The sequence below is a fragment of the Hyperolius riggenbachi genome, chromosome 10, assembly GCF_040937935.1.
Source record: "Hyperolius riggenbachi isolate aHypRig1 chromosome 10, aHypRig1.pri, whole genome shotgun sequence".
NCBI lineage: Eukaryota > Metazoa > Chordata > Amphibia > Anura > Hyperoliidae > Hyperolius > Hyperolius riggenbachi.
In genome coordinates this window covers 279871014-279886613 of record NC_090655.1, presented here as the reverse complement: position 1 = coordinate 279886613, position 15600 = coordinate 279871014, and the positions used below count along the sequence as shown (strand labels likewise).

The 15600-nt window shown below is 44.3% G+C and overlaps 1 protein-coding gene across 1 annotated transcript in view; it reads left to right on the top strand.

Moving 5' to 3' along the window:
- Positions 1-15382, top strand: part of LOC137537243 (uncharacterized) — a 101400-nt gene extending 86018 nt beyond the window's left edge. Inside the window, 7 exon segments of the mRNA XM_068259334.1 lie at positions 544-666; positions 800-864; positions 3495-3669; positions 6899-6996; positions 7106-7193; positions 7293-7427; positions 12569-15382. Coding sequence (XP_068115435.1) covers positions 544-666; positions 800-864; positions 3495-3669; positions 6899-6996; positions 7106-7193; positions 7293-7427; positions 12569-14676 — 2792 coding nt within the window. The 3' untranslated portion in view covers positions 14677-15382.
- The last annotated feature ends 218 nt before the right edge of the window (positions 15383-15600 follow it).

Here is a 15600-nt window from a genome sequence, read left to right as displayed (position 1 = left end):
GGAGCACATAGTGGTGGAGGGGAGGTAGGTATTGGGGTGGGGAGGAGCACATAGTGGGGGAGGGGAGGTAGGTATTGGGGGGAGGGGAGGTAGATAGTGGGGGAGGGGAGGACAGAGTAGGAGAGGGGAGAACAGATATTAATTCTATTCTCTTCCTGTCACCAAAGCAGATAGACACTTCTTGCTTTAATGACAGCAGACTTACACCTGGCTGGAGAGGTGAGGAGAGTTCTGGGAGTGTCACATGACTGGAGAGGTTAGGAGTGTTCTGGGAGTGTCACATGACTGGAGAGGTGAGGAGGATTCTGGGAGTGTCACATGACCTTACCTTCAGTCTCTCCATACAGAGTCTCCCTTCTGTGAAGTCTGGTGACCATCGTGGTGCCCCCACCTCACCCCCCGATATCTGAGAGACACGAGAAGCCCACAACATCCTCACTGATCTGCTGTCGGGGTGAGTTGAGCATTAGCAGGAATTATAGGACAGTATCCAGTGACAGCTAGTGATTTGTATGGTGGTGACTGTATCATTCTGTGTGTCAGGTTCCTATAAGGAGGCTCATTGTCTCATCTATTTCTCCATGGAGGAGGGGCAGTATATAGAAGGACACCAGGACCTCTACAAGGACGCCATGATGGAGAATCAGCCGCCCCTCACATCACTGGGTAAGAGGAGACTCTCATTTCTTGTAAAGAAGAGAGTAGTACTTGGAGTCCACCTAGATCCAGCCCCCCCCCCCCCCCCCCCCCCCCATCATCTGGTAAACATGTTCTGTATCTCACAACAATCTCTTTATAGAACAACTATTAAAAGAGATAATAGAAAGCTTTTCCGAGGTCTCGCAGCTGAGCCTGTATGAAAAAGTAGCTATGTTTATCAGCTGTTTTGTAACAAATTTGTGTCGGCATCAAGGGTGGGGGGGTGGGGTGGGGAACAGAGCTGAACTGTAACTTGGCTGTAAACTGTTTCCTTTACACTGCGAGGTAGAGAGAGAGACAGGATCAGGCTCACAGACAGAACTGCAGCTGATGTTATTTACACTCATTTGAAGCTATATTTCTGCTCTCTATCATTCTGAACAGATTCTAGTCACACTATTACAGCCAGTGAAGATTGTTTCTGTATGCAGGATCTGCTGGACACCGTCCTCCACAGTAATGCCCACAGTGGAAGCTGTTCTCTGTAAATGTCATATTTTCTTCTCATAAGATCTGAAAAGCTTTAAAAAAAAGCCTTTGTACTGCTATTTGCTAGTAATTCCTGGAAATGTGACATTTAGAATTTTAGTTATCTTTCACAGTTGTACTTTAAGGGAAGAATGTGAACATTCTGCTAGTGTCAATGTTTTGTATGCCCACCATTATTTTCCAGCACTGCCTCTCTTGGGCATGGAGGTCACTGGAGCATTATAGGAGCCACTGGAATCCTCTTCCCCTCCTCCATGATGAAGCTGGGGATGGTAATTAGAGACCTTGCGCTCCTCCACCTTCCATATGAGGATGCCAATCAGCACAAAACCTGCACATACTCAACTTAGTAATGTATCAAGCAATACTGCCTAAGCAGGAGTGACGTCACTGATTCTGCAATTATAGTAATGAAGAAAAGATTGTGTCATCACTCCGCAGGATTAAATGTATAAAGGCAATCTTTAATGGTACAAATCACAAAAAGGGGACCAACATTTAAAATCTGGAGTGCTCCGTACCAAGCATACTGCACATCATACTCCCCACCTCACTCACACACACAGTGGTACCGGTACCAAGTCCATAGGCTTTCCTGTAATGTGTGGGAACTAAATGGAGGGATGGTGCATGATGTGTTGCAAGTCCAATTGCACAGACATAAGGAACCAACCTGGGCAATAGAGGCAAACAAAGGCAATGAGACAAGGCAATCTTCACCTGCACTGCAGGACTTACCCAAGTGTCTTCTTACCGCCCTTGATGACAACTGTGCCACAAATATCCAGTCAGTCTTCACCGGAGCTCAATCCAGTATGCATGGAGAGGTGCTCCGGTATATGCAATGACAGCATGCACACTTGTCCACGGGTCTTCCGCCGGCTAGTCAGGACTCCAGAGCGCTACCAGTACAACACAGGTTTATGCCCCGCCCACCTACGTGTTGCGCCCGCCTCTTCCGGGCTTCAACTGGGTGTCTCCGGCGAGGACTGGTCACATCCTTATTTATGCGTGTCAAGCTGGTTTTTCTTCCTCATCAGCTAATTTCCGGCTGCTAGATCCGCAGCTCCTAAATACAGTGTGTGTACAAAACACAGCAAACTCCACAAGACAATTTGACTTCCGACGATGAAAGCAATTCCATATTCTAGTGGAAAAGCCCTCTCCTTATATCGGGATATATTTTGTGTTAGACAACAGAAGCATTAACATCAGGTAATTTAAAACAAACTCCCATATATGTCCATTATGTATTGTGGCAGGCAGGTGGGTTATGCAGGATTTGTGTCTAAAAGAGTGGTCTAAAGGAATGGTCTAAAGTCCAATTCGCTATTTAAACTGCCTGGTTCCAACACATTCAGAACATAAATCCACCGCCTTTCTTTCTGGAGGAGGGCCTTCTCTCTATCGCCTCCTCTCCCTCAATCTGGTAACCTATAGATGCCTCTGAATTTTAAACCAGCCGGATTACCTTCATACATCTCACCTAAATGTTCAGCTACTGTACTCCTATATTCTCCATTCTTCTGTCTCCCACACATCGGATGTCACTTAGATGTTGACCAATACGTTTTCTTAGGGGTTTTGAAGTCATCCCTACATATATCTTTTGGCACGGGTAGGTAAGTTGATATACAACCCATTCAGAGTTACAGTTTATGAAGTTCTGTATCTCCCACTCCTTGTCACCCGTGGCGTTCAAAAAGGTCTTAGTCACTTCAACAAACGGACACATCGAACATCCACCACACCTGTACATGCCATTTGGAGGTTTTCCTCCCAACCACATCTTATTTTCCCTGGCTGGAACCTGTGAATGAATCAAGGTATCTCGTAAACTGGGTGCTCTATGGGGTACCATAAGGGGTCTCTCACCTACTACTCTAGAGATTTCATGATCTGTCATTAGGACTGACCAGTGTCTTCCAAAAATCTCCCTTTATTTTTGACCATTGGGCATTAAAAGGGCTAATAAAACGAATAAGATTGGACCCATCTCTGTCCTGCCTACCCACTCCTCCGCCCAAAAGCTTGTGTCTGGGCATGTTCACCGCCCTATCAACACTGGAGCATAACGTTTCATATCTATACACCCTCTCGCGAAAACGACCGTACATTTCTCTCGCTTCCAACTTAAAGTCACATTCTCGTGAACAATTTAGGCGAATTCGCAAAAATTGGCCCGTGGGTATACCATCTTTCAAACTGCGTGGATGATGGCTGGTGGCGTGGAGGAGAGTATTGCCTGCAGTAGGTTTGTGGAAGGTCCTAGTAAATAGGCCTTGTCCTTCCATCCAAATCCACAGGTCAAGGAAGGAAATGCCGGTACGGCTCCACACATACGTAAGATTAATATTCCGCTGATTGTGCTTCAGCAGATCGATGAAGGCCTCCAGTTCATCCTCCCCACCCCTCCACACCACCAGCACATCGTCCATATACCTCAGCCAAACACATACATGTTTGTCCAACATCTCCAAGGTATAGACATCTTGGCGTTCCCACATGCCCAGATGTAAACAGGCATAGGCAGGCGCGCAGGCCGCCCCCATAGCCATGCCCCGCACCTGCCTATAATGGGATCCCCCAAAGAGGAAACAGTTATGCTCCAGTATAAAACGCATAGCACGACAGATAAATTCATTATGGGCCGTAACATCAGGGTATGCATCTTTAAGAAAAAACTCCAATGCAGACAGTCCAATCTCGTGGGGGAAACTCTCCACATCAATCCCCACGAGTATGTCCCCTGGATCAATCACAATGCCCGCCAATTTCCTAAGGACATCCTGAGTATCGAGTACAAAAGATGGTAAGGAAGAGACAATATCCCAGACCTTAGCATCTATCCACTTATCCAGACGCTCAGTTGGGCCCTCTATTGCGCTCACTATAGGTCGTCCTGGGGAGTGATTTACATTTTTGTGTACTTTGGGAATCAAGTACAGTAAGGGAATTGTATAAGAGGTCACCTTTAAATACTCCCTCTCAGTTGAGCTCAGTATGCCCTCTTCCCCTGCATCATCCACCAATTGGTTGACCCCTGTGGCAATCCTGTCAAAGGGGCTTGAACTGAGTTTAATATATGTGTTCTCGTCCGATAATTGGTGATTAGCTTCCGCAAAATAAGCATCCCTTGTCCACAGGACCACGTTTCCCCCCTTGTCGCTTGGCCTAATTACTATGTCCTGTGCCTCCTAATTCTTTCAAAGCTCTCCTTTCCCCATTTGTCAGATTATCATGTCCCCTCCTATCCCACTTGATGGTCTTAAGATCCTCAGAAACCAACTTCAAGAAGATCCCCAGGGCCTTATTACAATTGGGCGATTTTTTTTTTTTCTCCTAAAGGCCGTATAGGACAATTCACCAACATTATCCGAGACTAAGCGTTCATCCCTAGTCTGGAACGTCTCATCCTTCAGTGCTTCCAAATCCCTCAATGACTTCCGGTCATCAATGGTGAGGGTAGGACCAGGTGCAACGGCCTGTCCACCTATGTCCAAATTGTCTATATTCTCTGAATCTACTAGGTCCTTTGAACCATACTTGACCCTCAATAGGACTTTACGGGCAAATAGTTGTAAATCCTTTTGGATTCCAAACTCATCTCCCCCTTGTACAGGTGAAAAGGAGAGACCTTTGGCAAGGAGGGAAATGTGGTCCGGGCCCAATGGAAAATCCGATACATTTATCACGTTAAGAGGGCTCTCGGCTCCCCCCAGTGGTGGGGAAAGAGGGGAGGAAGGAAAAGGAAGAATTTCAAAATTGGAAGAAGCCGGGATCAAATCCTCATCACTCTCGTTACCAACATTCGGTACACACATGGCGATATCTAAAGATTTAAATGATTTGAAATGTTGGTCCCCTTTTTGTGATTTGTACCATTAAAGATTGCCTTTATACATTTAATCCTGCAGAGTGATGACACTATATTTTCTTCATTTCCATATGAGGAGGCCCCGCAGGTGCACAATGGGGATTAGGTCTGGAGACACGCTAGGCCAGTCCAGCACTTTTACCCTCAGTTTGTTTAGCAAGGCATTGGTCATCTGGAGGTGAGTTTGGGGTCAATATTATATTGGAAAGAGAGGGGATCATGCTCTGCTTCAGTATGTCACAGTACATGTTGGCTTTCATGGTTTCCTCAATGACCTGTAGCTCCCCAGTGCCGGCAGCACTCATGCAGCCCCTAACCATGACTCTCCCACCACCATGCTTCACTGTAGGCAACACACACTTGTCTTTGTACTCCTCACCTGATTGCCACCACACGCTTCACTCCATCTAAACCAAATACGTTTATTTTGGTCTCATCAGACCACAGGACTTGGTTCCAGTTATCCCAGTCCTTAGTCTGCTTGTTTTCTGCAAACTGTTTGTAGGCTTTCTTGTGCATTAGCTTTAGAAGCTGCTTCCTTCTGGGACAACAGCCATGCAGACTCATTTAAAGGAGAGTGTTGTTTATGACCTGAACACTGCCCCCTTCCCCCCCCACACACACACACACCGTGTACTAACATGGTGATCCCTAAAGGTCTTTTTATGGTGGTGCAGCAGGCGCGACACTTAAATGGGCCTAACACTTTTATGAGACATTGTAGAGACAATGTATTCAGTCAGTGTGGGTGTCTCCTAAAGATGTATCCAGTAACAGAAACCCACCAGAGAGGTGTACAGGTCCTCTTTATTCCCAGGACTGTGTACCTAGATCCCCCATCATCTGATAATCACATAGAGACAATGTATTCAGTCAGTGTGTGTGTTTCCTACAGATGTATCCAGTAACAGAAACCCACCAGAGAGATGTACAGGTCCTCTTTATTACCAGGATTGTCCACCTAGATCCCCCATCATCTGATAATCACATAGAGACAATGTATTCAGTCAGTGTGTGTGTTTCCTACAGATGTATCCAGTAACAGAAACCCACCAGAGAGATGTACAGGTCCTCTTTATTCCCAAGATTGTCCACCTAGATCCCCCATCATCTGATAAACGCATAGAGACAATGTATTCAGTCAGTGTGTGTGTTTCCTACAGATGTATCCAGTAACAGAAACCCACCAGAGAGACGTACAGGTCCTCTTTATTCCTGGGATTGTCCACCTAGTTCCCCCATCATCTGATAAACACATAGAGGCAATGTATTCAGTCAGTGTGTGTGCTTCCTACTGATGTCTCCAGTAACAGAAACCCACCAGAGAGGTGTACAGGTCCTCTTTATTCCCAGGATTGTCCACCTAGTTCCCCCATCATCTGATAAACACATAGAGGCAATGTATTCAGTCAGTGTGTGTGCTTCCTACTGATGTCTCCAGTAACAGAAACCCACCAGAGAGATGTACAGGTCCTCTTTATTCCCAGGATTGCCCACCTAGATCCCCCATCATCTGATAATCACATAGAGACAATGTATTCAGTCAGTGTGTGTGTTTCCTACAGATGTATCCAGTAACAGAAACCCACCAGAGAGATGTACAGGTCCTCTTTATTCCCAGGATTGTCCACCTAGATCCCCCATCATCTGATAAACATATAGAGACATTGTATTCAGTCAGTGTGTGCGTTTCCTACAGGTGTATCCAGTAACAGGAACCCACCAGAGAGATGTACAGGTCTTCTTTATTCCCAGGACTGTCCACCTAGATCCCCCATCATCTGATAATCACATAGAGACAATGTATTCAGTCAGTGTGTGTGTTTCCTACAGATGTATCCAGTAACAGAAACCCACCAGAGAGATGTACAGGTCCTCTTTATTCCGAGGATTGTCCACAGGAAGGTCATACCACCCCCCACCATTATCAGGTAGGTGGAGCTGAGGGTCACCAGAGACTAAACTGTATTACATTCTTCCTTCTGCATATGCTGTCATTTGTGTTTAAAATTCATATTAGATTTTATTTTGTGAACTTAGGTGGGTGAACTGATACATGGAAGTACTGTGGCTAAAGAGGAAGAAGAAGAGACATATGTGAGGAGTGATCAGCAGTCTATGGAGGAGGGTGACATGATGAGGACATGTAATGAGGAAGAAGAGGAGACGTATGTGAGGAGTGATCAGCAGTCTATAGAGGAGGGTGACATGATGATGACAATTAAAGAAGAAGAGATGTATATGAGTAGTGATCAGCAGTCATTGGGGGAGGGTGACATGAAGAAGACAATTCAAGAGGAAGAAGAGACATATGTGAGGAGTGATCAGCAGTCTATGGAGGAGGGGAACATGATGGGGACAAGTAAAGAGGAGGAAGAGGAGACATATGTGAGGAGTGATCAGCAGTCTATGAAGGAGGGGAACATGATGGGGACAAGTAAAGAGGAGGAAGAGGAGACATATGTGAGGAGTGATCAGCAGTCTATGAAGGAGGGTGACATGATGAGGACAATTAAAGAAGAAGAAGAAGAGACGTATGTGAGGAGTGATCAGCAGTCTTTGGGGGAGGGTGACTTGAAGAGGACAATTAAAGAGGAAGAAGAAGAGACGTATGTGAGGAGTGATCAGCAGTCTTTGGGGGAGAGTGACATGATGAGGACAAGTAAAGAGGAAGAAGAAGAGACTTATGTGAGGAGTGATCAGCAGTCTATGGAGGAGGGGGACATGATGAGGACAAGTAAAGAGGAGGAAGAAGAGACTTATGTGAGGAGTGATCAGCAGTCTATGGAGGAGGGGGACATGATGAGGACAAGTAAAGAGGAAGAAGAAGAGACGTATGTGAGGAGTGATCAGCAGTCTATGGAGAAGGGTGACATGATGAGGACAAGTAAAGAGGAAGAAGAAGAGATGTATGTGAGGAGTGATCAGCAGTGTATGGAGGAGGGAGACATGATGAGGACAAGTAAAGAGGAGGAAGAAGAGACGTATGTGAGGAGTGATCAGCAGTCTATGGAGGAGGGAGACATGATGATGACAAGTAAAGAGGAGGACAATGTTACAGAGGGCAGAACAGGTGAGTAATCAGCAGTGTATATAGAATAAATGGGTATGTATATTGCTGGTGTGATTGTGTCACTGCTAACAGACTGGCCTGTTTTGGGGTTACGTGATGTACTTATTAGATTTTTGTCAATCGCAACCTCTTCCAGGCCAGCAGTCTCTGGTCCCTTAAGAGCCAATGACTTTTCGGTCAAAAAACGGTGCTCATTGATGACCCGCCACTACAGCGGTCCAGAAGAGGTTACACTATCATTCTTGATTGTGTTTTGTGACAGGTTACTAATAATAACAAGACGACACAGAACATTTATAATATGCTTTTCTCTCGGCAGACTCAAAGCACCAGAGCTGCAATAACTAGGACAGGCTCTATAGGCAGTAGCAGTGTTATGGAGTCTTGTCCAAGGTCTCCTGCTGAACAGGTGCTGGCTTACTGAACAGGAAGAGACAAGATTTTAACCCTTGTCTCCTGTGTCAGAGGTGGAGACCTTAACCAGTACACTATCCAGCCACTGATAACAGTACAGACACCCTGATGTCTTTAGAGTATGTTCTGTGGAGAGGGGAGGGGGTGATGGAGGAAGAAGCATCCGGCTACATCTCACAGCAGCAATACAATGCTGATCAGGCGAGGACTTTCCAACTCTGATAGTCACTAAATTGTCACATGAAGCTATAATCACCATGTAAGTGTGATTTAAATTATTTCTACCAACATGTAATAAGCTACTAATGGTCACTGTACATTTCTGTACACAGATTGGTCACAATAGGGGGTGACTTAATGTTACCGGCCTGTAATAAGCTGATAATGGTCACTGTACATTACTGTACACAGATTGGTCACAGTAGGGGGTGACTTAGTGTTACCGGCCTGTAATAAGCTGATAATGGTCACTGTACATTACTGTACACAGATTGGTCACAGTAGGGGTGACTTAGTGTTACTGGCCTGTAATAAGCTGATAATGGTCACTGTACATTACTGTACACAGATTGGTCACAGTAGGGGTGACTTAGTGTTACCGGCCTGTAATAAGCTGATAATAGTCACTGTACATTACTGTACACAGATTGGTCACAGTAGGGGTGACTTAGTGTTACCGGCCTGTAATAAGCTGATAATGGGCACTGTACATTACTGTACACAGGTTGGTCACAGTAGTGGTGACCTAGTGTTACTGTTCTGTAATAAGCTGATAATGGTCACTGTACATTACTGTACACAGATTGGTCACAGTAGGGGTGACTTAGTGTTACCGGCCTGTAATAAGCTGATAATAATCACTGTACATTACTGTACACAGATTGGTCACAGTAGGGGTGACTTAGTGTTACTGGCCTGTAATAAGCTGATAATGGTCACTGTACATTACTGTACAAAGATTGGTCACAGTAGGGGTGACTTAGTGTTACCTGCCTGTAATAAGCTGATAATGGTCACTGTACATTACTGTACACAGATTGGTCACAGTAGGGGTGACTTAGTGTTACCGGCCTGTAATAAGCTGATAATGGTCACTGTACATTACTGTACACAGATTGGTCACAGTAGGGGTGACTTAGTGTTACTGGCCTGTAATAAGCTGATAATGGTCACTGTACATTACTGTACACAGATTGGTCACAGTAGGGGTGACAGTGTTACTGGCCTGTAATAAGCTGATAATGGTAAAATAATTGCCTGATCTATATGTAAGTGTGGGAGTGATATTACTCTACTTGGAATATATTGGACATCAGTTTAGAAAAACAGGAGGACCCCCGCATATTGGCACTGTTGGTTTGTGGTGGTGAGCAGTGCATGCATGTGCTGCCTGCAATTTGTATGCATGATACTGACCATGTTGTCTAACCATTTTACAATGTGTCCTTCACAGATTTGATGACCGTGTTACTATACTCCCAAAACTAACATTTCACTAAGTACTGTGAGTTACATAAAAGAACATTTGAAAGCAATCCCGTGCATTCTCTGTGTGTAAAAATGTATACATAAACTGCAGAATGGTCTCTGGCTAATGGCAAATGTAATCATTGCTGGCTGAAGCTCTCTGAGGCAAGTTCTTCACTCTGCTCCCTTCCTCTGCTCCCTTCCTCTGCTGAAGTGACTCAGCTGTTGCCATGGCAATGTATCTGTCCTGCAGAGGGAGCAGAATCCATGCAGAGGCAGACAGGGCTATTTCTAGACTTTTTGCTACCTGAAGCAAACATTGTGAGGACGCCCACCCCTCCCCCAGGATACCATATAACTGACTCATCGATGAGTCTTGTGGCAAAATGCGTAGGGAGCAGTGTTGCTCGGATACCCCCAATCACTAATTTGAGTAAATCCAGATATGAGGTGATCGTGATCCGGATTTGAATTGAAGCTCCGGACTTTAGCCGTGATTGCCTGTAAAATCCGCGATCGCGTTCGTGATCACGGCCGAGATTTGACTTTAACGTTAATAGCAAAGACCCCATACATGCTACAATCACCAAAATTGCATGGATTATACAGGTGATCAGTGGCTACAACTTAAAAATTCTATTTCAAAAAGACCTCATAGTTTTTGAGAAAATTGATTTTAAAGTTTCAAAAGAAGTTTCAAAGGAAAAAGGTATACATGTGAATGCGGTAACAACATTAACTGTCATTTACCGCATTTCAATGTCTACTATTTTCCTTTGAAAATGTAAAATTTCCCGCTTGTCCCCACTGTTCTCCTTAAAGGACAACTGAAGAGAGAGGTATATGGAAGCTGCCATGTTTATTTCATTTTAAGCAATACCAGTTGCCTGGCAGCCCTGCTGATCCTCTGCCTCTAATACTATTAGCCGTAGCCCCTGGACAAGCATGCAGCAGATCAGGAGTTTCAGACTTTAAAGTCAGATCTGACAAGACTAGCTGCATGCTTGTTTCTGGTGTTATTCAGATACTACTGCAGAGAAATAGACCAGCAGGGCTGCCAGGCAACTGGTATTGATTAAAAGGAAATAAACATGGCAGCCTCCGTATACCTCTCTCTTCAGTTCCCCTTTAACATATCTGGCAAATTTGGTGTTTATATCATGTAATGGGGCTTTGGTATTACCCGCTAAAGCCGGCGGGTTTTGGCGGTTTATTCACGGCCGTGATCACTAGCCGGATTTGGACCACGATCGCAGGTGCATTCAGAACTGAGTCCATGATCGAGAGGCGATCACACATTCGGATCACAATGTGGGATAGTGAAAAAATGCTTGTGTATCACTGCTATTCTGTGATCACGAGGTCGCGATGAGCATCACTAGTAGGGAGGAGCCTGGAGGCACAGCTGATGCTGACATGGCGACGTGCTCGAGTACGGCGGAAGGGAGGCTGGCTGGCTGAAGTCCGCGGCTTGGCTGCGCAGAGTGTACCCTGTCCTGATCTCTACTGCCTGCATAACGTTATTGGGGTTGAAGCATTCCGCAGCCCTGAGTGGTGGGATCAGGAAATATTGTGATGGGCACAAACCAAGAGGCTGTCTGGGGAGTGGAACCACAACGGGGGGAGAAGTTGCCATATAGACCCTCTATCTGGTGGTGGCACGTCCGGGGGGTGTGCAGTCTGAGGCACGAGGCTTCTCTTTCCATACAGTACTGAGCACTATGTGCAGCTTTATATTTTGCTGATAGGGTATCCTGGGTCTACTTCTTACAGTGGAAAACCAAGAGAATTAAGAGCGCAGTTTACTATGAGAAAGTCTGCAGCTTGAAATGGACCAATCCGCTCCTGCAAAGGTGGAATTTGATTGGTCTATTATCAAGTTGCATACATTTGCATAATCCTGCATAAACACAGAAGTATTTGCATCTCATTGACTCTCCCTGCTAGTGACACAACTACACATTTATTCTTACAGCAGATGTGTTATTTATTATATATAATAGATTCCTGGGTACACATTAGTATACACATATGTATACACTTTATTGCAGCAGCACAAGTAACTGTTTTTGATTGGTTTATAATGTCATTTCTGTGGACTAAACACTGCAATTACTGTATATACAAGTCATTTCTAATGGCTATGATCTGAGATATAGAACATTTGATCATATTTTTTCTTTTAATTATAGTTTAAATTCATTCTGAGTCGGAGTCGGTGCATTACAACTTAAGGTACCACAAAACTACTCCGACTCCACAGCCCTGCTAATTATATGCAAAGTTATGCAGCTGCTGTGTTTGGTCCATTTCTAATCTGATCTAAAATACATTTTGCATCAACTTGGAATTATCAGCAGCTCACTACCCATCCCTAATGATAATTGTTCCTCCCCTCAGAATTCTCTAACAGGAAGTGATGATGTTTCTCTATTTGCAGGGCGGAGTCCCGGCATCAGGAACCTCTCAGAGACTCGTTTCTCTATATCCACAGACTGTACAACGGATGATGATGTCACTGGACAAGAGTCTCCTGCAGATATCCCGGTGACCCCCAAATATTCCCCCAGACTCTCCTCACCTGTATAACTCTGAGGGGCCTCATACCCAGCACAGCTCTACCCCTGCTGGAGGGCCTTATTCTTGTTCCAGGTGTGGGAAATGTTTTGTATGGAAATCAAAGCTTGTTATACATGAGAGCTCTCACTCTGGTGAGAAGCCCTATTCATGTGCTGAGTGTGGGAAATGTTTTGTATGGAAATCAAAGCTTGTTATACATGAGAGCTCTCACTCTGGTGAGAAGCCCTATTCATGTGCTGAGTGTGGGAAATGTTTTTCACAGAAATCACACCTTGTTAGACATGAGGGATCTCACACAGTTGAGAAGCTCTATTCATGTGCTGAGTGTGGGAAATGTTTTGTACAGATACCACAGCTTCTTAGACATGAGAGATCTCACACTGGTAAGGAGCTCTATTCATGTGCTGAGTGTGGGAAATGTTTTGTACATGAATCTCAGTTTGTCAGACATGAGAGATCTCACACTGGTGAAAAGCCGTATTCATGTGCTGAGTGTGGGAAACGTTTTGTACAGAAATCTCACCTTGTCAGTCATAAGAGAACTCACACTGGTGAGAAGCCCTATTCTTGTGCTGAGTGTGGGAAATGTTTTGCACAGAAATCACACCTTGTTCAACATGAGCGATCACACACTGGTGAGAAGCCCTTTTCATGTGCAGAGTGTGGGAAATGTTTTGTACAGAAATCATGCCTTGTTAAACATGAGAGATTACACACTGGTGATAGGACATATTCATGTGCTGAGTGTAGGAAATGTTTTGTTCTGAAATCACAGTTTATCCAACATAAGAAATCCCACAGAGGTGAGAAGTTCTATCCATGTACTGAGTGTGGGAAATATTTTGTACAAAAATCACACCTTGTCAGTCATGAGAGATCTCACACTGGTGAGAAGCCGTATTCATGTGCTGAGTGTGGGAAATGTTTTGTACAGAAATCACACCTTGTCAGTCATGAGAGAACTCACACTGGTGAGAAGCCCTGTTCATGTGCTGAATGTGGGAAATGTTTTAAACATAAATCATACCTTGTCAGACATGAGAGATGTCACACTGTTGAAAAACCCTATTCATGTGCTGAGTGTGGGAAATGTTTTGCACACGAATTACAGCTTGTCAGACATGAGAGAACTCACACTGGTGAAAAGCCCTATTCATGTGCTGAGTGTGGGAAATGTTTTGTACAGAAATCACACCTTGTCAGTCATGAGAGAACTCACACTGGTGAGAAGCCGTATTCATGTGCTGAGTGTGGGAAATGTTTTCTGAGTAAATCAAAGGTTATCATTCATGAGCGATCTCACACTGGTGTGAAGCCCTATTCATGTGCAGAGTGTGGGGAATGTTTTGTGCAAAAATCACACCTTGTCAGTCATGAGAGAACTCACACCGGTGAGAAGCCGTATTCATGTGCTGAGTGTGGGGAATGTTTTGTGAGTAAATCAAAGCTTATCATTCATGAGCGATCTCACACTGGTGTGAAGCCCTATTCATGTGCTGAGTGTGGGAAATGTTTTGTACAGAAATTACACCTCGTCAGTCATGAGAGAACTCACACTGGTGAAAAGCCCTATTCATGTGCTGAGTGTGGGAAATGTTTTGTACAGAAATCACACCTTGTCAGTCATGAGAGAACTCACACTGGTGAGAAGCCGTATTCATGTGCTGAGTGTGGGAAATGTTTTGTGAGTAAATCAAAGGTTATCATTCATGAGCGATCTCACACTGGTGAGAAGCCATATTCATGTGCTGAGTGTGGGAAATGTTTTGGACAGAAAGGAAGCTTTGTCATACATGAGAGATCTCACACTGGAGAGAAGCCCTATTCATGTGCAGAGTGTGGGAAATGTTTTGTACAGAAATCACACCTTGTCAGTCATGAGAGAACTCACACTGGTGAAAAGCCCTATTCATGTTCTGAGTGTGGGAAATGTTTTGTAGAGAAATCACACCTTGCCAGACACATGAGATATCACACTGGAGAGAAGCCCTATTCATGTGTGGAGTGTGGGAAATGTTTTGTACAGAAATATCACCTTGTCAGACATGAAAGATCTCACACTGGTGAGAAGCCCTAAATCGCTGCTTTGTGCAGAGTGTGGGAAATGTTTTGTTCTGAAATCACAGTTTATCCAACATAAGAAATCTCACAGTGTTGAGAAGTCTTGTACGTGAGCTGAGTGTGGTAAATGTTTTGTACAGAAATCACACCTTGTCAGTCATGAGAGAACTCGCACTGGTGAGAAGTCCTATTCATGTGCTGAGTGTGGGAAATAGTTTGTGAGTGTATCACACTTTGTCCAACATGAGTGATCTCACACTGGTGAGATGCCATATACGTGTGCTGGGTGTGGGAAAGGTTTTGTACAGAAATCACATCTTAAAGAGGAGCTGTCAGCCATACTATCTCAGGAAAAAAACACAAATATATAAGTAGATAAATACTTGTTCTACTTACATAACATATGTATTGCATTGTTCACGTTATGATTCCTCTGAATTTTATAAAGGAAACGTAGAGAATCATATCCTAGACAGTTGCCATATTTACTGTGGCTATTTTGAAGCCAGCCCTGATGTAATATCCTCCCTTAGTCTCCTCTGCCTGATTTGCCCATCCTTCACTACAGAAAGTGCATTGTTTCAGCCTGAGAAATTTTGGCCAATCAGAGAGGAACAGAGGTGTGGGAGGGGAAAACAGGAGGGAAAGAGGCTTCAGCCAATCAGGCTGCATTAGTTAAGTCTGAGGGGAAGTAGATAAGCAAAAAAAAGACAACCCAGCATGCCCTGCAACTTCTCTTTTGTGTACCAAATTTTCTGTGTACCAAATAAGAGTTGGTAAACTGGGGAATGATCATTTCTCAACAAGAAAAGTAATAGTGATTTTAACTTTTGGATTGCCTGATTAGCATCCTTATTACTTGTTTACCAGATAAAAATAAATAATTCATTTTTGATTTTATGCCCGACAGTTACTCTTTAACAGACATGAGAGATCACAC